The sequence below is a fragment of the Ptiloglossa arizonensis genome, chromosome 2, assembly GCF_051014685.1.
Source record: "Ptiloglossa arizonensis isolate GNS036 chromosome 2, iyPtiAriz1_principal, whole genome shotgun sequence".
NCBI classification, from domain to species: Eukaryota; Metazoa; Arthropoda; class Insecta; order Hymenoptera; family Colletidae; genus Ptiloglossa; species Ptiloglossa arizonensis.
This window is the reverse complement of record NC_135049.1, coordinates 17,131,531-17,158,081: the sequence shown is the minus strand read 5'-3', so window position 1 is coordinate 17,158,081 and position 26,551 is coordinate 17,131,531. Positions and strand designations below refer to the sequence as shown.

The window sequence follows — 26,551 nt, the reverse complement described above, 5'->3', positions numbered from 1 at the left end:
GCGCACGGTGGCGCGATCTGACGGCGACTGAGGGCAACGTTCAGGCAGGGCGGCTTAAGGCGCCACCGAGGGAGGTTCTTGCGCGTCTACGGGCGGTGGGGGGAGCGCGGAGGGGAGGTTCTCGGGGGTCGGTTTGACGGGAGAGCCGTCCGTGCCGCGTAGTGTGGCCCGGTAGTGGGGAGAAGAGCCATCGTCGGGGAACGAACGAAAACGTACGCGCACGAACGACGAGAAGTCGTGGGTTAGCGATAGTTCTCCGGGGACGTAGGAGCCGACTACTCTTCATCGCGTTTCTGTCCACTCTTCGCTCGGTAGTTTGACCTCCCTCCCTCGCGTCCGCGTTCGTTTCATCCCCGCCCCGTCGAGCGAGCTTTCACGGATTTACGCGGAACACAGTGAGCCCCGTTCCACGGGCATATTGTGATGCTACGCGGAGAACCGGCTCGCGCGAGGTGTGTACTACGCGTTTAAGAACGTTCGTCGAGTGGACCTCCTGAGGAAGAGGAGCGAACCAGGAGACGGGGGAACACGAGAGACACGTTTTCGGGTAAACTTTCAGAGCTTACGTTTATCACGATCGACGACGAATATTTTTTTTCACGCGACAACAGGGGAACGAGGAGGAGGGGGAGGGGGACGGAGAGTACGGGAGAGAGGAATCGTACCGAGGTTCGAATTGTTTACCACGCCGCGTTTACATTTACCCACGGCTCTCGAGACACTCGAAAGACGAGGGTGTTAGAAGCGACACGATTTTCGCGAAACGCGTACGAAACGGTTCGAGCGCAGGGTAACGAGAACTCTGTGAACTTGATCGCGGTGTTACACACGCGATGCAAACCGGAGTAAAAAGAATATGCCCACAGGGGGGAGATTATCGGGATCAAAGAATTCGTTTGCACGACCGCGAGGGACGTAAACGTTCTCTCGAATTTTCACCGACGTCTGTCGAATAACATTCTCGATGGATCCTTGAACCGAGCAGATTTTCCTCGATCCGTCTGCAAACAATGTTAGCCCGAGGGAATCGCGTAGACCCTGTATAACGGGAGTAATAAAAGATTTTCCGATAATAAGAAGAGCGGACGAATTTCGACGGAACCACCGGTATATCGTATAAAAATATTGACACGTTGCTTGCTTGCGAAATATCATCGACGAACGAGTAGTGTACAAAGTCGATGGCAACAAACGAATTTCGTTCAACCAATCGGAAAATAAGAATCGAACTCTCCGCGCAGTTTCCATTCCTCGTTGCACGGAGTATGAAACGTTGCTCGTGCCCTTAACGTAATTGAAAAGTTTTTCAACGGTAATAGAGATGTACATTGAGTTCGGTTGTTCACGAAACAATGTTTCTCGTTCGAATGGTTCGCACGAGGAACACACTCGTTCCGGAATTGTCACGGTTATCGCGTTGAAGCGGACGAAAGTCGAATTTTTGAATAAAACGAATTACGTTCCGTTTAGACATTGTCTGTTGTGCACTTTCGCTTTCGCTGGCCCCCGATTGCACTCTACCGTGGATTTCTCGATTTACTTGGACGAATTGAATCGTGAAATTAGTTTCACGTGTCGGTCGACTCTTTCGGGCACAGTGGGTTGAGAAATGTCCCACCTTTTCGGTACACGGGTATCCATGTGGAGATATTTTTCAATCCGTTGTGAAAAATTAAAATAATTTCGTACAAGTTGCACGGTGAGACTGTTAATATTCCATGTTATAATTGAATGTCTAATTAATCCATTTTTAGGTTTGGTTATTTTGTATCGTTTCACGGGTTTAACGACTTGTGTCTCGAAGAGTTAATCGTACAATATCGAAGGAAAAAATATTCTAGAACGAAATATGAATCGAACAATCGATACGAAACAAAGGGAGAAACCAATTGTGGGACAATTGATTAAGTTGGAAAGAAATCGGTGAACTTGTATTTCAATACCTAATGATTTGCATTTATGAAACAAGATGGAAAGTTTGAATTGTAAAATTTGTGTATAATATGAGAACGAGAGGATCTCGAGGGTCGTGATGAAATTAATTTCAATATCTTCTGATTTAAAATAAAAATTGTATGTACATAATTTTTTAACAACTTTCCATAAGTTGCTGTAGATAAATTGTAAGTGATAATCTAAAATAATAATAGTTTCAAAAATGGTTGTATGCCTTGACAAAATTGTAGAAGTATCGAAACAAATCGAATAGTGGATTTTTAACAATCGAATAAAATATCGGGTTAGGTTAAATAGATAACAAGCTTGAACAACCACATCGAACGTTGTTCCTGATTTTATTGCATATATCCATTATACAAATCTTAACATCGAGTTTGCAATTAAAGAGCAGTCGACTATTTTGTTCCAAACTCTCTGTTAATTATTTCTTTATCGAATATTAACGAGACCAACACTCGGTATTACCATTCTATTTGTTCCAATCGGAGATTAAAAATCATCTAGATAAAGATTCTCGCACGTTATAGAACGAAGTAAAATCCAACGAACGAATAAAAATTTAACCGTCCAATCGAATAAACATCGCAAATAAATCCCTGTGTGTCAGTTTTATTCAAATGAAATTTTGCCCGTCTCTGGTTTCGACGCGTTATACGACACTAAGAGACACGAAGTACACCGTGTTGTTTGAATAATTCTGAATGATATCGATTTTTCCCAAAAAAAGAATAAATCTTTTGCAAAAATCGCAATTTCATCCGTAACTTTTTTCCCCCGTCCAATTGTTCCAAGTTTGCTAAAAAAATCATCTCTAAGAAAAAGAAAGCAATTGAAAAACTATTTTTCCAAATTCTTTTCTCTATATACTGTTTAAATTTGATATTCTAACGAGAGTTAGAATTGCTAAAAAAATCTTCTCTCTCTAAGAAGAAAACAATCGAAAAAATATTTTCCGAATTTTTTTTTCAATATACTGTTTAGATTTGATATTCTAACGAGAGTTAGTATTGCTAAAAAAATTTTCTCTCTCTAAGAAGAAGAAAACAATCGAAAAAATATTTTTTCTTATTCTTCTCCCGATATACTGTTTAAATTAGATATTCTAACGAGAGTTAGAATTGCTACAAAAAAATTTCTTCACTCTAAGAAGAAGAAAACAATCGAAAAAATATTTTTCCTTATTCTTTTCCCGATATACCGTTTATATTCGATGTTCTAACGGTAACGTTTCCTCGTTTTATTCTCTACCGACTTCTCGTGGCCTTGTATTGTTACAGTGTTATCGGAGTAACCGGGAAACTTGTAAAGAAATGTCGGGGAAAGCGTTGTAAGAAGCTGGCCGCGTTAATCGCATTAGCCAGTAAAGTCTTGCAGCGACGATGTGCTCACGTAAGCGCTGTAATCCTAATCCTGTGCGCGTGATTCGTGAATTATTAATCGCACGAGTCCACAAGACTTCCTAGGATTTGCGTCAGCGAATTTGTTACCAGCGGCGCGCATCGCCTCGTAGCGTGTCGAAATAGCATAGCAAACGCATCCGAGCAGCGATCGCCCGTTCGAACGTCGACTTATACTACTTGCAAGTTAATTAGCCGACGTCCTAAGCGCGTGGAATCTCTCTCGTCAGCTTAATAATCGCGCTCCGGCACCTTGATCGTAATCTAATTTTAACTCGCTTCGCTAAACATTTTTTTTTTCTTTTTCTTTCCTCCGACAGGGTGCAAACATGCAGCAATTAATTCGAACGAAAGAAAAAAAAAGAAAATCGTACAATGCGTTTATTAAAACACGAACAATCTCGAATAAGATTACGTTTCATTTTTTCCGTGAAAAAGATACGAGGATAAATTCTCCTTATCTCTTTTTCGTGGTATTTAATTCTCCTTGGGATTTATTAAAAATTTTTTTTTTACGAATACCGAGTATATATGTATTGAAAAAAATACGAGAGATAATCGTCTTTGCGATGGATTTTGGTCATAATCTGATCGGATCGTGAAATTAGAAGATAGAATTGTACTATAAAGTTTCATTGTGTCGAGAGATACAAGTGCATACGTATATTTATCAAAAATATCTTCTTTAGTCCGCAAAGAAGAATTTTTTCGAATATTTTTGATATTGCAACACTTAGAAAAAAATTGTCTGAGAATATCTAATGTAATTTTCGTACCCTTAACGAAAGTATATATCGATTGGAGCCAATTGGACAATTAGAAATTAGAAATTATCCGTTTCTGTCGATTGGTGAAGTTTTCTTCATTTTTTCGTTAAAGTCACGAGTACTTCCATACTGTTTTTACATCTAACCCAAGAATTTCTGAGAATACATACAACTTGTTTGTTTCTTAAAAATTGACATAAATTTGCATTTCAATAATTTCACGAGTATCGTGTTTCCGTTTCGAGATAGTCGACGTGCAAGTATTTTTTACATCCACTGTACGTTGAATGCAGTTTCGCGCGTCGTGTTTGAAAAAACCTTGAAGGTCTTGGAAGTTTTCTTGCGAAACGATAATTTGGTTCGTGTATGATTATGCAATATTGCAGACTTGGTGTGCTGACTGGACTGTAGAAAGAATGCCTAGCAACATAAGTAGCGATACTATGCCTCCTCTATATATACGATACATACATGTATATCACACTACCGTGTCATTCGTCAAATACGACGCGTTATTAGATTTTCCAGTGCACTTAAAAAATATACTTCGATAACATTTCTAAATTAGAAAATACTTTACTCTTAATATTTACACAATATTTCACTTCACACCGATTCTTTTGAAGTCCATTTCTTAGAATCACCCTGTTAGCTTAGTTCACCCCAACAGGAGGGAGACGAGATTCACTTTCGAGATTTCTAAGATCGCAAATCCTCAAGATCCTCGAAATTCATAAAATTCAATAACAAAACCGACCATTTCTGCAAAAACCTCCCAGTCTGCCACAGAAGGTTTAAATACCAAAGTACCGTCCCAAAATCGATACTCGTTCAACCTGCAAGGTCACTTCCTTTGCCAACTCGTTTACATTGCTTCAACACACATCCCCTGGACGAACCGAGATTTCGAGGACAGCTCTATTTTTCTATTCAACCGTTTCTCTTTTATGTTAATTTCGTCCACCTTTCGTCCACGTTGTTTCAAAGAAAAGGCACCTGATCTCTCTTGGTTTTACAACATTACCAAATTCGTTACGAGGATCAGAGAATCGATCCTCGGACTCACGTTGACCGAGCATTTTGTATTCGGTTTAGCGAGCGATACGAGCTCGGAAAGTTTTCAAATGGTCCCTCAAAGACACATTCAAGACACAACAAAACGTCCACGGAACGATTTTGAAAGCGACAAGTGAAACGGCGTACGTATTTACTTTGCAGCAGTCCGCGTCGCGTCGTATCGCTAACGAAAGGACGACAACTCGATAACTTTTGTGCAATTTTAATTGAGTACGAGCACGAGAGCCTGTCGACAAAGGTAAAGGACGGAACAGCGACTCATCGATTTGGAACAGCTTACCGAACAGACACTGTCCGTCGAGTGGATTGGCTCGTGGATCTAATCTCGCTAATAGAGCGATTTCTATACGATTCAAATCCACCCTCATTTGGCACGATCCATGGTCCCAAGGCAGGTTCTCGATGCCTTTTCAAACGTCCATAACGTTTTATCAGAGATTGCTTTACAAAAGGAACTGCACGCTACGCCATTGTTTAGCACATTCGACTTCGTATTCTTTCGTTCCGCTACCTTGTCTCATCCGAGTGTCCTCGAACTACACTCTTCTGGATAGTAATCACGGTTGTCGATATTTGGAAATCAACGTTGAGGTTTGAGCAAAATTTAACCAGTTCTAACGAGCCATCGAGATCACGAAACCTTGTTGAAAATTCGTTTGGAGTTTCTTGGACGATTCGAAAATATTTTCCGCGTTTGGGGAAAAATATAGGGAGAATCAATTCGGTGGAAGGAAAATTATAACGGAATTAATAAATACGTTCGTTTGGTCGTAAAATACGATATTGTGGAAGGAAATGAACGTTTCGTTGAGATACGTTTTGTAAGGGAAATGAATACAATATTGTTACCCGCATGCCACGTAATTATATGGCTTCAACGCGTCTTGGCTAAAGTAATTTATAGTATACTGTAGGAAATGCTGTAATTCATTGTGGAACATGTTCGAGCCTTTAAAGGCTCGGGTGCAATTCTGTTAAAATGTTTATGGTCGTCCGTGGACGATATCGACCGCGTTAAATTGGATCCGAGCACAAAGTAACAATAATATCGAAGAAAATACAAAAGCCGTATCCGAAACAATGCGAACAGATGAATTTCTATCCTTTCTGACATTATTATTTTACTTCAATTTGTACAGTCGTTCTGGGTCCTTTGTTCTCTTAATTTGTCCCTTAAAGGATTCTAAAAATGGTTCCAAAAAAACGGGCGATCGAAATGTGACAAAGTACCCCTTGTGAGTTCGTTGTAAACTCATAAAAATTGTCTCGTGTCCTGAAATTTATTTCGATACGATATCGTTGCAGAATGATTCGCAAAAATCAATAAGTTCAATCGTCTTCTTTCGGGTATCCTGAATAATCCTCTTACTCGCGAGTGTGCTCGTTAAAATCTCTCTCTCTCTCTCTCTCTCTCTCTCTCTCTCTCTCTCTCTCTCTCTCTCTCTCTCACGAGAATCCAGTCACACGTTACAGTCAATGTCCGTTAAAACGTCATCGATAACGAATCACGACGAGCCAAGAAACGGCGTTGCATATTCTCCGCGATAACTTTTAATCGCATATTCTCCGCGGCACCCTCGCGCCGTAGGTAAACACTAACGAGAATCGCACGTGCTTTTTTTTAGATACGTGGGTGGTTCGAGGCGAGAGTTGTCAGGGGTGAAGGAACTGGTGACCTCGAGGAGGGTGCAGAAGAGACCCTCCGCGAACGTTGTAAGGTCGGATGGAGGTTGCATCGGGGGCAGTCCAGGTAGCGGCGGCGTCATTGCAGGTGGCTTGCTAGGCGGTTGCAGCGGTGGCAACGACGCCTTAGCGGAGTTAACCATCGAGGACCTGGCATCTCTTCCCGCCGGAAATCACACCTCCGCCAATCACACGGGCCATTCCTCTCATCACAAGGTCAGCGAACTTACCTAAATCGATATTTCGTCGTTGGTATTCATAGTTTAAACGAACTCCGCGTACAACCGACGGTGCGCGGTTACTCGGGGCCGTTGCACAGCTTTCGGAACAAACGTACTCGCGTCTCGCGCACTTGATTCTTTCCGTCTCGAAATCACGGGTACAGCTTTCGGTATTTTGGTATTTCGACGTTTCGGTGTTTCGGTGTCTCGATGTTTTGGTAATTCGATATTTCTGTATTTCGGTAATTCGGTGTTTCGATGTTTTTTGATAATTCGGTATTTCGGTGTTTCAGTATTTCGGTAATTTGGTATTTTGGTAAATCGTTATTTTGGTATTTTAGTAGTTTAGCACTTTAGCAATTTGCTACTTTGGTATTTTAGTACTTTCGTATTTTGGTACTTTGGTACTTTGATAATTCGGTATTTCGGTACGCGATACTACCCGAGCTTTGTCTTTAAAAAATTTACGAGCTATAAATATCAATGTCACCGGTTCAGAAATTTCAAATGTTCAGGAACTTTAGAATCGTTATGAAAGAAAAGTTAGTCGGTTTGGACATTACCAATGTTCGTGGATACTTGTGCCACCATTTATGTATCTTTGTACATATTTCTTACGTGTTTACGTAGTTAGATGTCAGATAAGGCTTTCTCTTTTATGATTTCTATTTTCGCGAAGGAATACATACGAGTCCGTTTAACTTCGATTAACTTTCGAAAGTTGGATTCGTATACCAAATGTATTCCACGGGAAACAGAAAAATCAATCCTCGAAGTTTCCATCTCTTCGGTTCTTCTTATCGTAAAGAGGTATACACGGATCTGTTTAACTTTTATTAAATTTTGAAACTCAGATTCTACGGTAAGAGAAAAGACAGATAAGTCGTGGAAGTTTTCTTCGATTTTTCGTATCTTAAAGAAATACGCGCCGATTTGTTTAACTTTCGTTCAATTTCGAAACTCAGATTCTACGGTAGAAGGAAAGAAAGATCGTTTCTTAAAATTTTCTTTTCATCGACTCTTTTCATCGTCAAGAAATACCCAGAGATTAATTTTTATTCGTCTTTCAATCTTAAATTGTATCGTAGGGAGAACGAAAAATCGATCCTTAAAAACAATCGTGATTATCCATCGTTTAGGTCAGCCGTTGTAAAGTCTAGAAACGAGGAAAAATTAATCGACGTTGTTCACGTCACCTCTATTTGTGACACATTTTTTTTCCATTTAGAAACAATCTTTCTTTCTGCCTACGATACATCGTGTTTATACGATTCGATTCGAGAGCTCGGAAACGAATTAATCGCACGAGACACCCTGCTCGTCGATATTGTAAAATGATCGTAACGCGCTGGCAATATGCAAATTGGGATCTCGAGGGCAGCCTAAACGTTGCGGTTCATTGGACAGAATCATTGATTCTCGCGGTGGAAGCGAAAAGCATTCGAACAAACGCGAGGCTCTTCGGCAATTATGCGCGCACTCCGTCGTTCTTAATCAAAGAAATCCGTCGCTCGTTCATTATCGTTGACAATAAACGGCGACGCACCAGTTCGGTCGGTCTATCAATTAGGTTTCATCGAACGTCAGTTGACATCGAATTGCGTGATAAACATCGGGGTAAATTAATTAAGCTTAAATCGGAGTTGCGGCGAATGGATTCGCTCGAAACAAACGGTAACGAGGTAAAACAATACGAATTACACACGCGCGCGCAAACAGAGGAGTGGAAGTACGGAGAGGAAAAATGAGCGGGTTATAGCGAGAGGAAAAGTTAGCGAGCGAGTGTGCGAGAGCGAGAGGAGAAATAAACGAGTGTACGGGAGCGAGAGGGAAAATAAAGGGAGTTGGAGTGAGTGCGCGAGTGCACGGAGTGAGAAGAAAAGTGAGCAAGTGCGTGAGCGAAAAACAGTGAGTGAATGTGCGAGAGTAAGAGGGAAAATAAGCGAGCGTGTAAGAGTGAGAGGAAAACTGAGCGAGTTGGGGTGAGTGAGTGTACGAGAGCGAGGAGAAAAGTGTTTACTCAAGTGAGTAAACGAGTGTATGAGAGCGAGAAGAAAAGTGTTTATTCACAAGTGAGTAAACGAGTTTGCAAGAGTAAGAAGAAAAGTGTTTATTCAAGTGAGTAAACGAGTTTGCGAGAGTAAGAAGAAAAGTGTTTACTCATGTGAGTAAATGACTGTATGAGAGTGAGAAGAAAAGTGTTTATTCATGTGAGTAAATGAGTTTGCGAGAGTAAGAAGAAAAGTGTTTACTCAAGTGAGTAAACGAGTTTGTGAGAGTAAGAAGAAAAGTGTTTACTCAAGTGAGTAAACGAGTGTATGAGAGCGAGAAGAAAAGTGTTTATTCACAAGTGAGTAAACGTGTTTGCGAGAGTAAGAAGAAAAGTGTTTACTCAAGTGAGTAAAGGAGTTTGTAAGAGCGAAAAGAAGAATGTTTACTCAAGTGAGTAAATGAGTTTGTAAGAGCGAGAAGAAAAGTGTTTACCGAAGTGAGTAAATGAGTGTACGAGAACGAAAAGTAAAACGTTTATTCAAGTGAGTAAACGAGTTTGTGAGAGTAAGAAGAGAAGTGTTTGTTCAAGTGAGTAAATGAGTGTATGAGAGCGAGAAGAAGGAAGAATGTTTACTCAGGTGAGTGAATGAGTTTGCAAGAGCGAGAAGAAGAATGCTCACTCAAGTGAGTAAATGAGTTCGTGAGAATGAGAAGAAACACTTTTCTTCTCACTCTCGTATATTCACTCGTTCTGACTCGTTTTTCTTCTACTCATCGGCAAGTGGGCGAGTGAAAAGAAAAGTGAGTAAGTGTACGCGATTGAGAGGAAAACCGAATGAATTAACGAGCGGATGTATGTGTGTGCGTTAGAGAGAGTTAGAGGGGGATCGATGATCACTGGACTCACCACGGTTTCTTGAATCCGAATCACGATAATTGCGGAATAGTCGGTCGCATCCGAACGACCCGACGATGGGATCACCGGGAGGATCACCCGGCATGTAATAATTATTCAAGGCGCATTACGTGCGCCCGCGTAATTATTCAATAACCGTGTGCGCTCTCACTGAAACGTACATCGACGACGCGCATACTCGTACGTGAGTTGGAGCACAAACAATGAAATTACAAAGTGCCTCTTTCGTACGTGTGCGTCAGCTGTTGCACCGCGCAGCTGCCATATACTGGGTGGTGTATTTTAAATGTTTCGTGCGCGAGTCATCGGGAATCGAATTAAAGACCCGGTGGCAGTTGGTCGATTTCAAATTCGGTGAAGAATGAAACACGACCACGTGTCCGTCGAGATCGATCAGACTGGAGTCTCGTTTCCACCCTTAACCGATGGTTATCCGAAAGATGATCTCTCGAGGGATACCGATTATTTCGCAAACGTGTGCAATTTTTCAGTTATTTTGAATTTTGGCGAAAAAAAAATTATTAAAATTGCGAGTGATCGTGATCAAATTTTTGCTACTGTTCGACTAGTTTTATTGTAAAGCTTTCAAAAGTCGACGATATAGAACTTGGTCGGTATAAATGGTCAAAGTTCTGTAGTAAAGATTGTAGAATCTATTTTGAAAGATTGATTTTCTATGAAGTATAGTAAATTAATTTTACAGGTATTTCACTAACAGTTATAAGTAATATCTAAATTATTCGATCAAAATGAATTTGATATTCTTTTTCGTTTTTAATTCCTACAATCGCGATGTGACTTTTAGTCTAAATTTCCTTTCAAATTTTTTTTATCAAAAGACGTAATTGTAATCCAATTATTATTATCGAAATAACGATTCTAATCTGAACTAGAATTTACTTCGTATTCGGTAACTGTGTTGTCGTATACGAAGAAGATTGAACATAATTTCCAACTATAGTCACCGGATGCTTTTAGAGGTACCTCGCTCCATTACGGCACACTCTTTGATCATAGTGTATGTCACTGATAGTAATTTGGAAATACCCGGTTCTAGATACCTCCGGGCACTTATTTTTAATCGAAACCTTCAAATATCCTCCAATTCGACCGAGAGAATAATCTATTACAAAACCTTTAATAATCTAATTTTACAGTTATACGTAACCTCTAAATTATTCGATCAGAATGAACTTGATATTCTTTTTCGATTTTTAATTTCTACAATTAAACATCCACGATGTGACTTTCAGTCTGAATTTCCTTTCAAATTTTTCTAACCGGGTCGAAAAAGACCCGAGGAATGCGTCAATATAAAACTAAAATACAGATCAATTAAATATTTGGTTACGAGATAGAATATCAACAATCTCACCGTGGAATTTATTTCAATTTTTCACGCTAGGTTGAAAAATATATCTCACCGTCCATACCACGGTATTAAAAAGTTCGAAGATACGTTCACCCACTATGCCCCAAAAGAGTTAAACCGAGATGCACGCATCGGAGATGTATGCACTTGCACACCGCCAATCGGTGCCCCGAGCGAATCAAAGTTTCTTTGATCGCAAGGGGGCCAATCTTCCGAGTGATCCCCTTTCGAACCGGAACGAACTTCATCCCCCAAGTGTTCTCCGTTTCTAAATTTCGTTCACCGATCGATCGGTCCTCGAATCTCCGAGCTTCTTTAACCGTTCCAATTCCGGCCCGTTCCATCGTGCACTTCGCTCGTTCATTTTCTCCCCTTTTATTCCCCTTTAATATACGGGTGGTACGTTGCACCGCAATGGCGCTGCATGTTGCATCGTACGCGTTTGACCCCCTTTTCCCTAATAGCCCCATTCACCGCTATCCTCCCTTTTTCTCTGTTGCTTCGGCGCATCATGCGACAGAGAGAGATGTGAGAGAGAGAAACGAGAGAGAGATGTGAAGAGAGAGAGAGAGAGAGAGAGAGAGAGAGAGAGAGAGAGAGAGAGAGAGTTCGATAGATGCTTGCATTCTACACCACCCACCCGATGAATGGCTCAGGAGAGGCTTAGAGAACACCTGAGATATCGTGGACCAACTTTCCAAGTTGCTCTCTCCGATGGAGGAACAAAAGGAGAAGGAAAAAGAAACAACAAGCCCCAGACTCCGTCCTTGTCGTCGTCGTTCGATTCGCGGTCGTCGTTTCTCCGAGCTTTTCTCCTCGAGTTTCTCTCCTATCCTCTTTATTTTCTTTCCCTCCCCGTGGAATCTTTACCCACGGTCCTGGAGAGGGACTCGTCGATATTCCTGATACTCGTCGAATCGTCTCTGTGGCCGGCCGCCTCGAAACCCGGAGGATCCGTCAAATGCTTCGACCGGCGAAGACAATACTCCTCGGGGACGAGGAGGAGTCTCGGTTTCTTCTGCCGTATTTACGAAAAGACGGCACTTCCGGCGGACCAACGGTTAGCGATACCAGGAAGTGACAGAGAGAAACGTGTTTCTTGTCGCGTTCGAAACTTTCGAAGCGAACTCGGGCATGTACCTTCTTCGGAGTAAGTAAAAGTTTCGCCAAGTTCTCGCTGATGACTTGGACGGATTGTTTTTTTCTTTTTTTTTTTATTTACGCACGTCTGTTACTCGATAGAAACGAAATTTCTTTTTTTTCTCGTACGTTTGATTTTCGAAACGTAACCGAATTTGATACATTGCTTCGAGCGTAGTTTTTGTCTCTCGAATCTGCTAATCGTTCTTTACACGAAGGAACGTTGTAATTCGAAAGGGATCTTGGAATTTCTGTGGAGAGTAATTTTAATCGTTTCTCGTTCAATCGAAGCAGGAAGAATGAAGTGAATTAGGTCAAATTGAATCTGTAGGGAACAATTGGAAGAACGATACAATAGAAACTGTGGTTGACAGGAAAAAACCGTCGTCAGTATTAACATCAATGTCAGTACCGATTCTGTGCTCAACATCGATTGCCCTTAATAGCATAGGCTTCTCAGTCTACGTACGTATTTGCTGTGTACGTACCGCAAACTCGAAAGAAGCTTTATTTTTTGACTTCGTTGCTCTTTTTAACTACGTACAATCGTGAATACGAGTAATGATCAATTTATGCTCGTCGACGATTAAGAACCGTGTTACGTAGTTTTCTCCGTGCCCGAGAATCGAATAGAATATCGAGAGCGAGAGAGACAGAGCATCGGTGAGCGAGCCTCGCATTACATACATTTGATGGTCGAACTAAATACTAAATAAACATTTCTTCTCGCATTTTTTTCCATTTCATTTTCGATACATACCGTACATTATTCTTCGTACATACACTTTCGTATCTAACTTCTTCGTTATCCAATGTGCCCAATCTTAGATCGAAAACATTTAAATATTACTCCAAACCTATTTCCTTATTTCAATACCAGATAAATGTTACCGCACTCCAATTTAAAAATTCTCCCCAGCATCGAAGAATAAAGAATATCAGAATTCGTCAAATACGAAGCGAGATTATGTTCATCCATCCAGTTTCATTTCCCCCAGAGCTTGTTCTCCATTGTTTGCGCAAAAGTGTATCGATCTTGAAAATTGTAATTTTCGACCACCCGGTAGCCGGTATTGAAAAGGGCTTCGAGGATCGGTATCAATTCCCAATCTCCCCTTGACGCGCTCGTCCATATTTTACCCTTTTCCTTCCGCATCATCAACGTTTCTTCGCTTTTTCCACGACATTCCCGCTCGATCTCCCGAGACGAAGGATTTGTCAAATTTTCCGGAGGGCGTAAACAACGCTCCCAGTGGAACCGGCGCGGCGGCGAGACGCGCCGAAGAGTCCCGGGCGGCATCGTCGCGAGGAACGAAGACGGACGCGCGCGTTTTGCACGGATTGGGAAGAAAGAGAGGAAGGATTAGTGTACGCGTCGCCGTGAGTTATGCAGGCGGGTCACGGCAGGTCGTCGAATGGAATCGATATCTGCCGGGTGAAATAATAACCGTTCTCTTTCTCCCGTCTCGTTGCGCCCTTTGACCGTCTCCGTTCCACGCGGGCAACATTTAAGGTCCGTTCTCACGTGACGCGAACTTGGAACTTTTAACGCCGTGACATTGAATGTCATCGACATTCGTCATCGTGAAACCTCAAACGTCGCGTTGTCGTGGCGTTCCAATCTATTCCAGTCTATTTATTCTATTATTTTCTGTGTAGAATGACGTTTCGTTAAAACGTCGCGTTTCTCCCTCGATAGAACGTCCTGTGCGGACAATAGTTAAGGTCCGTTCTCACGTGACGTGTTGTCGTGGTGTTTCGGTCTATTCCAGTTTATTTATTCTATTATTTTCTGTGTAGAATGACGTTTCGTTAAAACGTCGCGTTTCTCCCTCGATAGAACGTTCCGCGCGGACAATAGTTAAGGTCCGTTCTCACGTGACGTGTTGTCGTGGTGTTTCGGTCTATTCCAGTTTATTTATTCTATTATTTTCTGTGTAGAATGACGTTTCGTTAAAACGTCGCGTTTCTCCCTCGATAAAACGTATCGAATCGTCCCCCACTGATCATTATTTACGTTCATCAGCTCGAACGACCGTCAGTTGTCGATTGAAAAACCAGCTGAGGAAGCTTGAAAATAATCGACAAATATTGTCGCGACAACTATTAATGCAAATGAAATATAGTATTTTTATTCTCGATCTCCGCGAGAGTGTCAGAAATGAATCGGTGAGTTTTTCGCGATAAAAACGAGTACAAACACGGCCATATTCGGATTATTTTTAATTTCGTGTTATGAACAATTTTTCAAAAATGCTTCGTACGAGGTAAAAGAAAAAGTTGTCCGAATATGGTCGTGTTTGGACTCATTTTCATCGGGAGAATCTCACCGATCCGTTTACAATACTTTCGTGAAAATACAGCGAGAAATATAACAATTTCTAAGTTGCATTAACTCCTTTGTTAAAACGTTTCTGGCTTTGCTATAAATAATTCCTTTCAAAGCGTTAAGAAAACCCGTTAACATCACGCAGGTTGATGTCGTTTTATTATCACCGACAAATGTTACGACAATGCCCGTTTAATCGCAGAGTTGCGCACAATTAATTCTGTGTCGTCTCAAAGCCCTAATTTACGTCACGGCATTGAGCCGTGAGCTTGTGTCACGTGAAAACGAACCTTTACCGTGAACGAAATGTAGCCACGTTTACCAAAGGGGAGGGAGGTCCTTGCTTCGGGCCACTTTCACGTTGTCTCTGCTTTTCATTGATAACACACGCTCGCTAGGTGATTATGAGCTCACGTTGGGTGTCTTGGCTTTCAGTGTTTACACCGTTGTCCTTGTAATTAGAAGAGTTACGTACAACGCTTCTGCTACGGTAAACGGGAATTTCATAGAAATTTTCGAATATTCGTGGCGCGACACGTGAATTAAGTGCTATGCGTGTTGCAAAGTATTATTACAAACCATACGAACCCAACGTTTCGTTGCGTGATAAAAGCTAGAAATCGTGGGGTGTTTCTATGAATGCCTCAAATCACTCTGGAACCAGTCACACCTGCTTCGGTTGATGAATTGAAAGAAAATTAGAAGCTAGTGTATTGTAGCAGCTTTATTCGCCCAGACTTTTATTTTTATGCAAATTATACACGTTTTACTTTTTTTTTAGCATACAACTTTCAAGTCAAGTGTAACGAAACATATTTTTATCGTGCTCGTAACACTGCAAGTTTAATATTTTAATAACATAACGTTTTCAAATTTCAACAAGTGGATTTTTCGATAAATAATAGTACATTGAAGACTGAACAAAATTTCTACAGCGTTATACATATGTAGAAAGCAAAAGAAAAAAGGTAAAAATAGAATATAATGGGTAAATATTGACATAGAATCTTTGTCATTTGTGAAGCCATTTTTTTTTTTTTTTACGTCTATTTTTAAATTAACGAACAAAAATTGTTCATAATATAAATGTTGGAGTGATATTTCCCCCTTGTGAATTTTGCTTGTTGAAAACTGTAATGAAACTCCACTGCGTTTTAAATTTCGTGATTTCTGCGTAGCTTTTTTTCTACCTTATTTCGTTTACCTCTTTCACGTTGCTCCTTTATCCAATTAAATGGGGAGAAAATGGCATGTATTTTTCTTTTTCGCAATTACTCCGTATTTCTATGCATACCTATTCAGGAGGTATCTCGTTTACTTCTTTCGAGACATTTGCACAGTAATCAGTCCACGAACAAATAATTTCTGCTCATTACTTGAACAGTAATCGTCGCTAACGAGCAGTAATTTTCATGAAAACGAAAAAAAAAAATGTTACGCCCTCAAATGAAACAGATTATTGCTTTTTTCAATTGATAAAATCTAGACATACTAATAATTGCGTTAAAGATTGTTCCGTAAAGTCTTTCGAAATTCTGTCGAACAAAATCTGTTAGCTTCAATAGAAACATTTTACACATTTTTTTCGACTACGTATAAACATACGTATATCGAACGAATACAAAATGGTACACGATATACATAATCAATGACACGATTTATCATTTGATAATTAGTGATTCTCAATGATTTGAAAATACTTGCTTTTATAGTGTGTAAATAATCTACGTTTCAAAAATTGATAACTAAAAAAAAATGGAAAAATAATTAATACCATTAGCCGATACGAATTAGCATTAATTATAAGTTAATATTTGAAACTAAAATATATACGAAATATATATATAGCTTCCTCGCAGATTTTAATCAGAAATATTTTAATAACGAAATAATTCATACAATACATTATACATGCTTATTATTAATACATTCGTACAGAATTACCGTCCCTGTTAGTATCTACTGATCGTAATTTTCATCCGAAAATAATGAAATTTTAATTACTAATTTTATATTCTGTGGATCGTTACAGTTTCAATAAGTCAGCCACAATTATCACATTTCCTTCGTCTCCATCTTCGACTATTATTTCCCGGTGATTTTCAACGACCGGTAAAATGAAATTAAAGGAAAATTCTTTGCTTCGACCTATCTTCTTCTGGAAAATTACTTCGGCCCTTAGCCGATAATCCGTCTAGGATAATCCTCGATTCAACTGCCAGGAATTGAGAATCCCTGGTCGACCTGAAAAGTAATCAGTTTTCAAGTAACATTACTTTTCGAATCCAACCATCCTTCGACCAGATAAAATGAGAAGGGTGAATAGCGAAGGGGGTTGGGACTCTCGTATAGCGCTTTATCGTTTGCAGAACAGCGTTCCCTTCTTTCTTCTCTCTCGGATTGTGAATCACGTTTATTATACGGTGAATACAAATGCGTTAATCAGGGGCCGGTATTGTAGAATAAAACGAATTTTTAATCGTTTATCTAATTAAAAATTCACGCACAACGAGAGTGAAATTTCCTTCTCAACGCTTTGATCGTTTATTTTATAGTTGCCGAGCAAACTTTCTATTATGCTACCGAGATAACACGAATGGCATAAGGGAGCAAGTTCCTTTTGCACCGCACAATGGCGCCCCCAAAAATTTTTGTAAGAATCCCGGCTCGTAAGCGTATCTCTAATATATTAATTCGTTCGCTGAATTCGGAGCAACTATGTATACGAGTTGTATAAAAGGTGAAAAATTGATACGATATTTGTGAATATATTGTTCCTATAAGGGAGAAAAATATTTTACAATCGAGATATATTTCTTTGAATTGTTACAGCTCTATTAGAGCTGTGAGTAAAATAATTTCGTTTTGACTATTCTTGATTACATTATATTACGATATTTATTTTGTAATAATTATACGATTATTTATTTTGTAATAAATAGAAGCACATACGAAAGTGTGTTGTAATCGAGTTTTAAACATTATTCGAAGACGCAGAAATCTTATTGAATTTGAAGTGCGTCGTTGATCCGAAGAGACATTGAATGACACTGATCTGGAAAATTTAACGAATGAACCAAACCGTAATCTAATCAAAAATTTCATCCAATATTATATAGAACTAGGAGAAACGGATTTAGAGAATCTAATAAATGAATCAAGAACTAATAGAATCAAAAATTGAGTATAAAATGATACTGTGTTAGTAAACACCGATCCAGAGAATCAAATAAACGATCTAAAAACTAATGAAATCAGAAGTTGAGTATAAAATGATGTAGTATTAAAAAGCACCGATCCAAAGAATCTAACAAACGATCCAAACCGTAATCGAATAAAAAATTTCACTCAAAATGTTACAGAACTAGTAGAAACTGACCTGGAGAATCGAACAAACGAATCAAGAACCAATAGAATAAAAAATCCACTATAAAACGACACCGTATTAATAAACACCGATCCAGAGAATTCAACAAACGATCCAAACCGTAATCGAATAAAAAATGTCATCCAAAATGATACAGAACTAGCAGAAACTGACCTAAAGAACCCAACAAACGAATCAAGAACCAATAAAATAAAAAATTTACTATAAAACGACACCGTATTAATAAACACCGATCCAGAGAATCCAACAAACGATCCAAACCGTAATCGAATAAAAAATTTCATCCAAAATGATACAGAACTAGTAGAAACTGACCTAAAGAACCCAACAAACGAATCAAGAACCAATGGAATAAAAAATCTACTATAAAACGACACCGTATTAATAAACACCGATCAAAAGACCCCAAGAAACGAAGGAGAAACTAATCGAGTCAAAAAATACAACACAAAATGACCTTTTACCGGGAAACACCTCGCCGGTGAATCTCCCCCGAACGAATCAGAAACTTACCGTAAAGTGAATCAGAGCTCGACGAATCCCCGTAGACCGACAAAGAGTGAGAGTACTCGGTACACCTAACCGAGAGGAAAGCAAGCGGGGTCTACAATTTTGCGTGGCACTGTACAGGGCAAATCCGTGCAATCGGTGACCCGTGTTAATGTTTAGTCGATGATATTTTTTGCGAGTGGCTGTACAACCGGTGGAGTATTCGGTATCCAAGCGTTAGTAAGCAGTATCGTCGCATAAAGTGGGGAGGGCCGGTGAGCAATGGATCGTCGACCCTCGCAGTCGGCCAGTTAACGTTCGTCCGCCTGGTGAAAACGCGAGCGTCTCGTCGATGGTGGCGGAGAATGACACCGAGGACAGAAGGAACCGCGACGGTGGTGGGTGTCGTTGATGGAAACTCTTCCCTCAATTTCCTACGGGCTAAAGAGCCGCGTTTTCACCGCGCGCGTGTTCCACGTGAACGTTTCCGTTGACCGCGATACACTCTTTGGGGAAAAAAAAAAAGAAAAAGGAAGTGGCGGAGAACAGACGCGCAAAGAACCCTCCCTCTCGCCGAGAACCGTCTAATCCGATGGAAAGCAATTCCCGCGATACTTCCTTAGGGTAGATAAACGCGATCCGACGCAACGAGTATCTACGGTGTCTGCAGATCGGTTTCGCACCTTGTTATCTTTTCTATACGCCGCTCCAGGAGGGTGAGACAGTCCCTAAAGTTCAATTTGCACGGTTTTACGTTTTCCTTGAATTTACGAGTTCCGCGCGAGGCTTCGTGAAGCTAAGTTTTCTTTTTCTTTTTCTTTTTTTTTTTTTTTTTTTTACTTTTTTTTCTCGCGATTTGGGATAAATTCGAAGCAGTCTGTTTTTGGGGGTGGGAACTTCGCGAATGAATGTTTCGCGCAGGGAGCGAAAGATAAATAATTGTTCGAAACGAATATTGGAATTTCAAATCAAGTATTTCGTCGACGAGTAAACGAACGTTCCGAGTTTGTCTTTTAACGATACGCTCGTTAATTATTGTTCGCGTTGCAGAGAAAATTACATCGTACTCTGAGGATTTCACTGGGAAGTTAGGGCGAGCAATTATAAATTTTCTTCGAATCGAAATTAGAATTTTTGAACCCAGAGTTAAATATTCCATCGAAATGAAAACAAAGGATGGAATGAAAATTGTCCCGGTTTCTTATTGCACAGAATCGATCACTGTTTCACAAAGTTTAATTATTTCGAGTACTCGTACCTAGCCATTTCATTTCTCGAAAGTAACAATCGTTTCTATCGATCGAAAATAATACTTTTTTATTTTTACGATTTACCCAATCGTCTTTCGTTCGAATAAAACGTTCCCTATTTTTAGGAAAATAAACGAATAGAAAACAAAGAATAGAAACAAAATTATCCCGGTTTCTTATTGCACAGAATCGATCACTGTTCCCCAAAGTTTAATTATTTCGAGTACTCGTGTCCGTTTCATTTCTCGAAAGTAACAATCGTTTCTATCGATCGAAAATAAACTAAAACGCGCAGTGCGGTAAGTTTTCGTTCGATTCTTCGTGAATATCGTAATATAATATTTTCTTCGTAAATATAATATTTTCTTCGTAAATATAATATTTTCTTCGTAAATATAATATTTTCTTCGTAAATATAATATTTTCTTCGTAAATATTTATAATATTTTCGCACACACGAAAATGAAGAGAATAGGTACGGTAGATTTACGATTGTGGTCCGACGAAAAAAAGAGTCGGAACAACGAAAAGAAAAATCGCTCGGAGGGAATCGAGCATCGAGAATCGTTCGAACGAAGGAGTGTCTGAAACAAATAGACACCCCTGGTTAAATTGCACTAGACACGAAGGGTAACAGGGGTGGTTCTGCTCGGAGGGCTATCCCTTAATTATCCCGTGCAATGACGCATTCGGTGTTCACACAGGTATTTCGCTGTTATCGATCTTCGAAAAGCCAAAGACACGTGTACGTGTACCAGTGAACTTTCGCAGCCTCGACAGTCGAGGGCACTTCCAGAGCGCCAATTAAATTATTGTCGGTTTACACGCAACGCTCCGGTGAACGTTTGGAAAATGTACGAATGATTAATCGGGTGAAACGGAAGAAGTGTAATCAACGATAATAATTCCGGTGGATTCGGGGCTGGTGTCGAAGTAAGTGATTCGTGGAAACCGGCCGTAATAACAAGTTTCGAGCGATTCGTAGAGCAACAACGGCGGAGCCGTGCTATAATAATTGCTATAATCGAAAACAATGTTATATATTCACGCGTGTGCGTGATACGTGGTGTCGGTTTCGTTGAACCTGCCTTATCGAACAACCGGGAACAACATTCCAGACTTTGGAATTACGGATTGCTTCGCTCCGAGTAAAAAATGGTGAGTTAGTTTCAAGATTGGTCGTTTTTTAACGAGTTTCATTGACGAGTTTAACGAGTCGTTTTTTTTTTAAAGATTATGCATTTTTCAATGAGTTTCTACGTAACGCATTTCGTTTTGCATTGGAAGTTACTGAGTTTTGGGTGAGGTATGTTTCTTTGTTGACTTGTGAGATTGATTTTAACGATAGTTTTATTTCAACGTGACTCGAACTTCGTTCTTAGTTAAAAAGTAGATTTTTTACAAAGTGTCCTAAGTATCTACTTAGAGTAGATTGTATACGTAATACCTTTCGTAGAATTGCAATGGTTACTTAGAAAGTATTTTTAACGTACGAATTATAAGTAGTGTAGAAAGTAACAAGGATAGTTTAAATATTGCAGTTCTTCAAACGTTCGACTTTAGAAATTTCAAGCCCTTGGTGTGTCAGTAGAATAATCATTTTTGTAAACAAAGTAAAATACATAAGTATCTTTTTATATTGTAGACGAGAAACAATGCTTAAAAACGTCCAATATCGTTAAAAACAAAAATATTGTCGATAAACTGCGAAATTTACTTTATATTTATGTTCACTTTTAAACGCAACGAATAATAAACAATAATCATTTTTCTACGAAATGTAAAATGTCTATCTTTTTATATTGTAGACGATAAACAATGCTTAAAAACGTCCAATATCGTTAAAAAAAAATACTGTCGATAATCTGCGAAATTTACGTTATATTTATGTTCACTTTTAAACGCAGCGAATAATAAACAGTAGTCATTTTTCTACTAAAAGTAAAATCTCTATCTTTTGATATTGTAGACGAGAAACAATGTTTAAAAATATCCAACATCGTCCTCAAAAAAAAAAAAAAAGATACTGAAATTTAGGTTACATTTATTCTCACTTTTAAACGCAACGAACAATAGACATTCTTCGACACAAAAATGTTTGCATCGTTCGAAACACGGTTTCAACGCGCCTGACTCCCGTTTTATATTTTTTTCTTTCTCTTTTTTTCCTTTAACATTCGTCTCCGTGTAGAGTTTCTTCCGGCGCACCCTAGCCGCGTCGCAACGATAATATTTATTCCGTTAAAAAAAGCGACGTTTCCAGGCCTGTATTTCGGATAATAAACCGGGAGGGAAAGAAAGAATAAAAGGTACGACCGACACCGTGCTCCGTACCCGGTAGAGGGGGCAGGGGCAGGGGGGGCACGTTTATTTAAATTTTCGCGGTAGTGGTGTCGTTCAAAGCAAAAGGAGTCGCCGAATGTTTATTGTTTCTCGATCGTTTCTCCGCTGTTGACGCATCGCGGGGTATTACGCTGGTCCCGCGCCGATCGGTATGAACACGCCTTTAAAGAGCAACGAGAGAAAAAGTCGTACTTAACCCACGGGGATCTTTTGTCCTGCTTATGGCCTTTTCACCGTACGTTTACGATCCAGACAGTAAAAACCTGAAAGAGCGTTTCTAAACCCCTCCCTCCTACCCCGTGAGTCACTTCGTACGTGGTAAATAGGGCCGCAGGATCGCAGAAATTCAGAAAGAGAACAAGGAAGAACGTGCGGGTTCCGTTCTGTCGATTCGTCGCGTTGTTTAAAATAATTGGAAGGAAAACGTACGCTAGTAAGTAGTGTCGAGGTGAATTTTTGCCCGATCGAAGCGCCGTGTTTCAAATTCCTCCTTGCCAATTTGCCAAACCGTCTGTGTTTATCTTCGAACGTGGAGACGTTGTTCAGTTTTCGTTTATCTCGATGAAAAATAAGAATGAGAGAAACGTTACTCGATGTTGTTCGATATTTTAACGTCTCTCCGATTCATTAAATTCAACGTATTTCATATTACACCTTTCCAATTTCCTAAATCCCCGTATTTATCTTCGAACGAGCAGACGTTGCTCCACTTTCATTCATCTGGATGAAAAAGAGGAGAAATTTTGCTCAATGTTATTCGATAGTTCAACGACAGTCTTTCGAATCGATAACGCTTTCGATGCTTTTCTTTTTCTTTTTTTTTTTAGAGAGACTGTTTTCGGAAATACGTAATTTGGAATTTAAAATTGGAGAAGTATTTTCTTTGGGAAAATTCCTAAGTGAAAGATATTACGTACACGTGGAGGAAATTATGTTTCTTTCGTGTAAACATGTTGGTAACTAAACGTATTACGAGGATAATAGCCTAATGTGACCTCGCGATTATCGAGTTTAACGAACATAATTTTAGACGATTCGATTCACTTGCAAACACTATTAGAACGTTAGAAACTACAAACTTGGTGTCACGTTGATAATTGTAGAGTTTAGAAAATAATACTTGAGATTGAAGGCTTTTCAAAATAATAGTAGAGCTTGATTGTAACATTTGGAAGTGTAAACTTGATATTACGTTCTTGATTGTATATCGAAAACGATAAAAAAATTTCAATCATTAGGTATAAAAAGTTGAAAAACTTAGTTTGAAAACTAGGGTTCCTTTAACCAGCGCAGAGAATGTTTCATCGAGTAGCTGCTGTCCCGGCGTCTGTTTTCTGAGTCATGCTATCAGGGTTCTGACTTCTACGAACCTCGTGTTTGAGAATCGATAATGGTGTAATCAACCTCACCGGAAGTCCTTGACCTAGGTCGTGCGTTCGATTGCAACAACATCGGTATCCAATTAAGCTCGCAGAGGGAACATTGACAAGAATATTCGAGAAAAAATGTCACACCATGTGTAACAATTCCATTGCAAACAATCATGCATAACTGAGGGACTGAGTCAGTCGATGGATAATTTATTCAAGTTTTCCCATTCATCGAACGCACTGGTCGTGCATACTTTTTGCAATACATAATTTATTCTCGATTGACTCCTAATATCGGCTTTCGAAAGAAAAATTAAAAATTTATCAACTCACTGGTTGACTTCGATCTTACAACCACGATGTAATTATCTAAAATTGCATCGATCGATCTTTTAATAATTTCGTTGAACAAAAAGTAACAACCGACGAAGAGATATGTGTCAAATACATCGTAGACCCATTTCCATTATTATTGGTCTATTATTACTAGCCTTTGAACATACGAAGGAACAAATATTTCTTTACTCCTATTTAATCGCTTTTAATATTTCACGAACATATTGGACCCACGCACGTTGAACAAACACCGAAGAATATGCATGCAAAAATGATTTCACCCCGCGCATAAATTTCATTCCAATTCAACGAATCGTTACAAACACACACACACATCCACGCGTCCGTGTGTATTATGGTAATCGATTTTTGCAAATTTGTGGCAACCTTTGTAAAGAATTTCCCGCCACGGGTCCCCGGAAACGATACAATTACGTTGTTTGGTTCGTTCGAACATCGTTCTCAAAGGGTTAACGAACTGTTAAATAAATCGATGCTGGCGTGTACCATCGAATTAAATAGCGCGAGCGTGGCTACGTGTAAATTCTCGTCTATTATTTAAACGCTGCTGGTAGACCATTAAATTTAAATAATCGTCGAGCGTAATCGCGGGCCGTGATCTAGGTTACGTAGTTTCCTTTAATCCGTCGCGATGTGTTTCAACGCGATAAAAAAAAAAAGAAAGAAAAAAAAACGAAATTTATTATTTCCATAAACAGAGGGTGCCGGGTGGTGGCGGCGTGATCGTGGGGGGTGGCGGTAGTTCGGCCACCCCCCAAGGTGCACAACAGGGTAGCAACCTGGTGTACCGCGTCGTGAGCTCCAGACATCCTGGCGGCGGTCATCATCCCCATGTGAAGAAATCGGACAGCTCGCAACAGACGGACAACTCGGCGTTCAAACATCAGCAGCAACAGCAAGCCTCGAACAACTCGGCGAACAGCAGCTCGAACAGCCAGCAATGGAAGAAGTACATCGAGGCCGGTGCTGCGAGGGATCGCGAGAGAGACAAGGAGGGTGCACCCCCGAGTCCTAGTCCCTCCAGGCGATCCCAGGTAAACATTTATATAGTTGTGTCCCATCGCGAGTCGTCCCTATGCCAGACAATATTGATTTTTGACAGGGGCCGATTTTTACCTCCGCTAGTTGGTTTAGAATTTTTTGGGGCCTCGAATCTGTTATACGTTGGACGATATTAATTTTCGAAAGAGGGCGATTCTAGTTACGCTGGACAGTTTAGAATTGATTTGTCTTGAAACTATTGTACGTTGACAAAATCCTTAGAGTTCGACTAGGTAATCTAGAACTTTTTTTATCTCGAAACTGTTGTACGTTGGACAATATTAATTTTCGAAAGGGGGCGATTTTAGCTACGCTGACCAGCTTAGAATTTTTTTTGTCTAGAAATTATTATACGTTGGACAATATTAATTTTCGAAAGGGGACGATTTTAGTTACGCTGGCCAGTTTAGAATTGATTTGTCTTGAAACTATTGTACGTTGACAAAATCCTTAGAGTTCGACTAGGTAACCTAGAACTTTTTTTGTCTAGAAATTATTATACGTTGGACAATATTAATTTTCGAAAGGGGGCGATTCTAGTTACGCTGGCCAGCTTAGAATTTTTTTTTGTCTAGAAATTATTATACGTTGGACAATATTAATTTTTGAAGGGGGGCGATTCTAGTTACGCTGGACAGTTTAGAATTGATTTGTCTTGAAACTATTGTACGTTGACAAAATCCTTAGAGTTTGACTAGGTAATCTAGAACTTTTTTTATCTCGAAACTGTTGTACGTTGGACAATATTAATTTTCAAAAGGGGGCGATTTTAGCTACGCTGGCCAGCTTGGAATTTTTTGTTGTCTAGAAATTATTATATATTGACAAAATCCTTAGAGTACGACTGGGTAATTTAGAATTCTTTTTATCTCGAAAGTATTATATGTTGAACGATACTAATTTTTAAAAGAGGGCAATTTTAACTCCAGTAGCAAGTTTAGAATTGTACAATTGTACAACTTTTGTTTTAAAATTATGTTGGACAATATTGATTTTTAAAAGATGACTTTTAGTTTGACTAGCCAGTTTAGAATTTTTATATGCTTCGATGTGTCTCCTTTTGTTTAATTAGTCGTAGTATTTTATAGATTCCTTTTTTTTTTTTTTTGATATTTTTTAGGTACAATGTTAACTCGAAATGACTAAATATAACGTTAAGGATTAAATAGGAAGATAGCTTCGGAAAATATATCTGTATTTTAAGTTGCATTTTTCAAGCCAAACAGAATGACTCATGGACGTAACAGTTCATGCTTGGTCGTAATTGTAGGTGGAAAATAATTTACGAGATATTTAACAATGAAGATTCCAATCGCCCACTGCTGCGATAAGAATCTGTGGCTCTATTATTCTTTTTATTTCGACCGGCGTACTGGCACGTACCTAGGTACGTGTACATTTGTGAGATACATATTTAAATATCGTAATACGGAAGTAATTATGAAAGTAATATGAGAGTA

The 26,551-nt window shown here is 39.5% G+C and overlaps 1 protein-coding gene across 4 annotated transcripts in view; it reads left to right on the top strand.

Moving 5' to 3' along the window:
• Positions 1–26,551, top strand: part of Sick (sickie) — a 310,825-nt gene that overhangs the window by 187,396 nt on the left and 96,878 nt on the right. For all 4 annotated transcript variants that reach the window (XM_076305092.1, XM_076305094.1, XM_076305096.1 and 1 more), the window contains 2 exons: positions 6,826–7,099; positions 24,749–25,084. In XM_076305092.1, the coding sequence (XP_076161207.1) occupies positions 6,826–7,099; positions 24,749–25,084 (610 nt within the window). The remainder of the gene's footprint in view (positions 1–6,825; positions 7,100–24,748; positions 25,085–26,551) is intronic.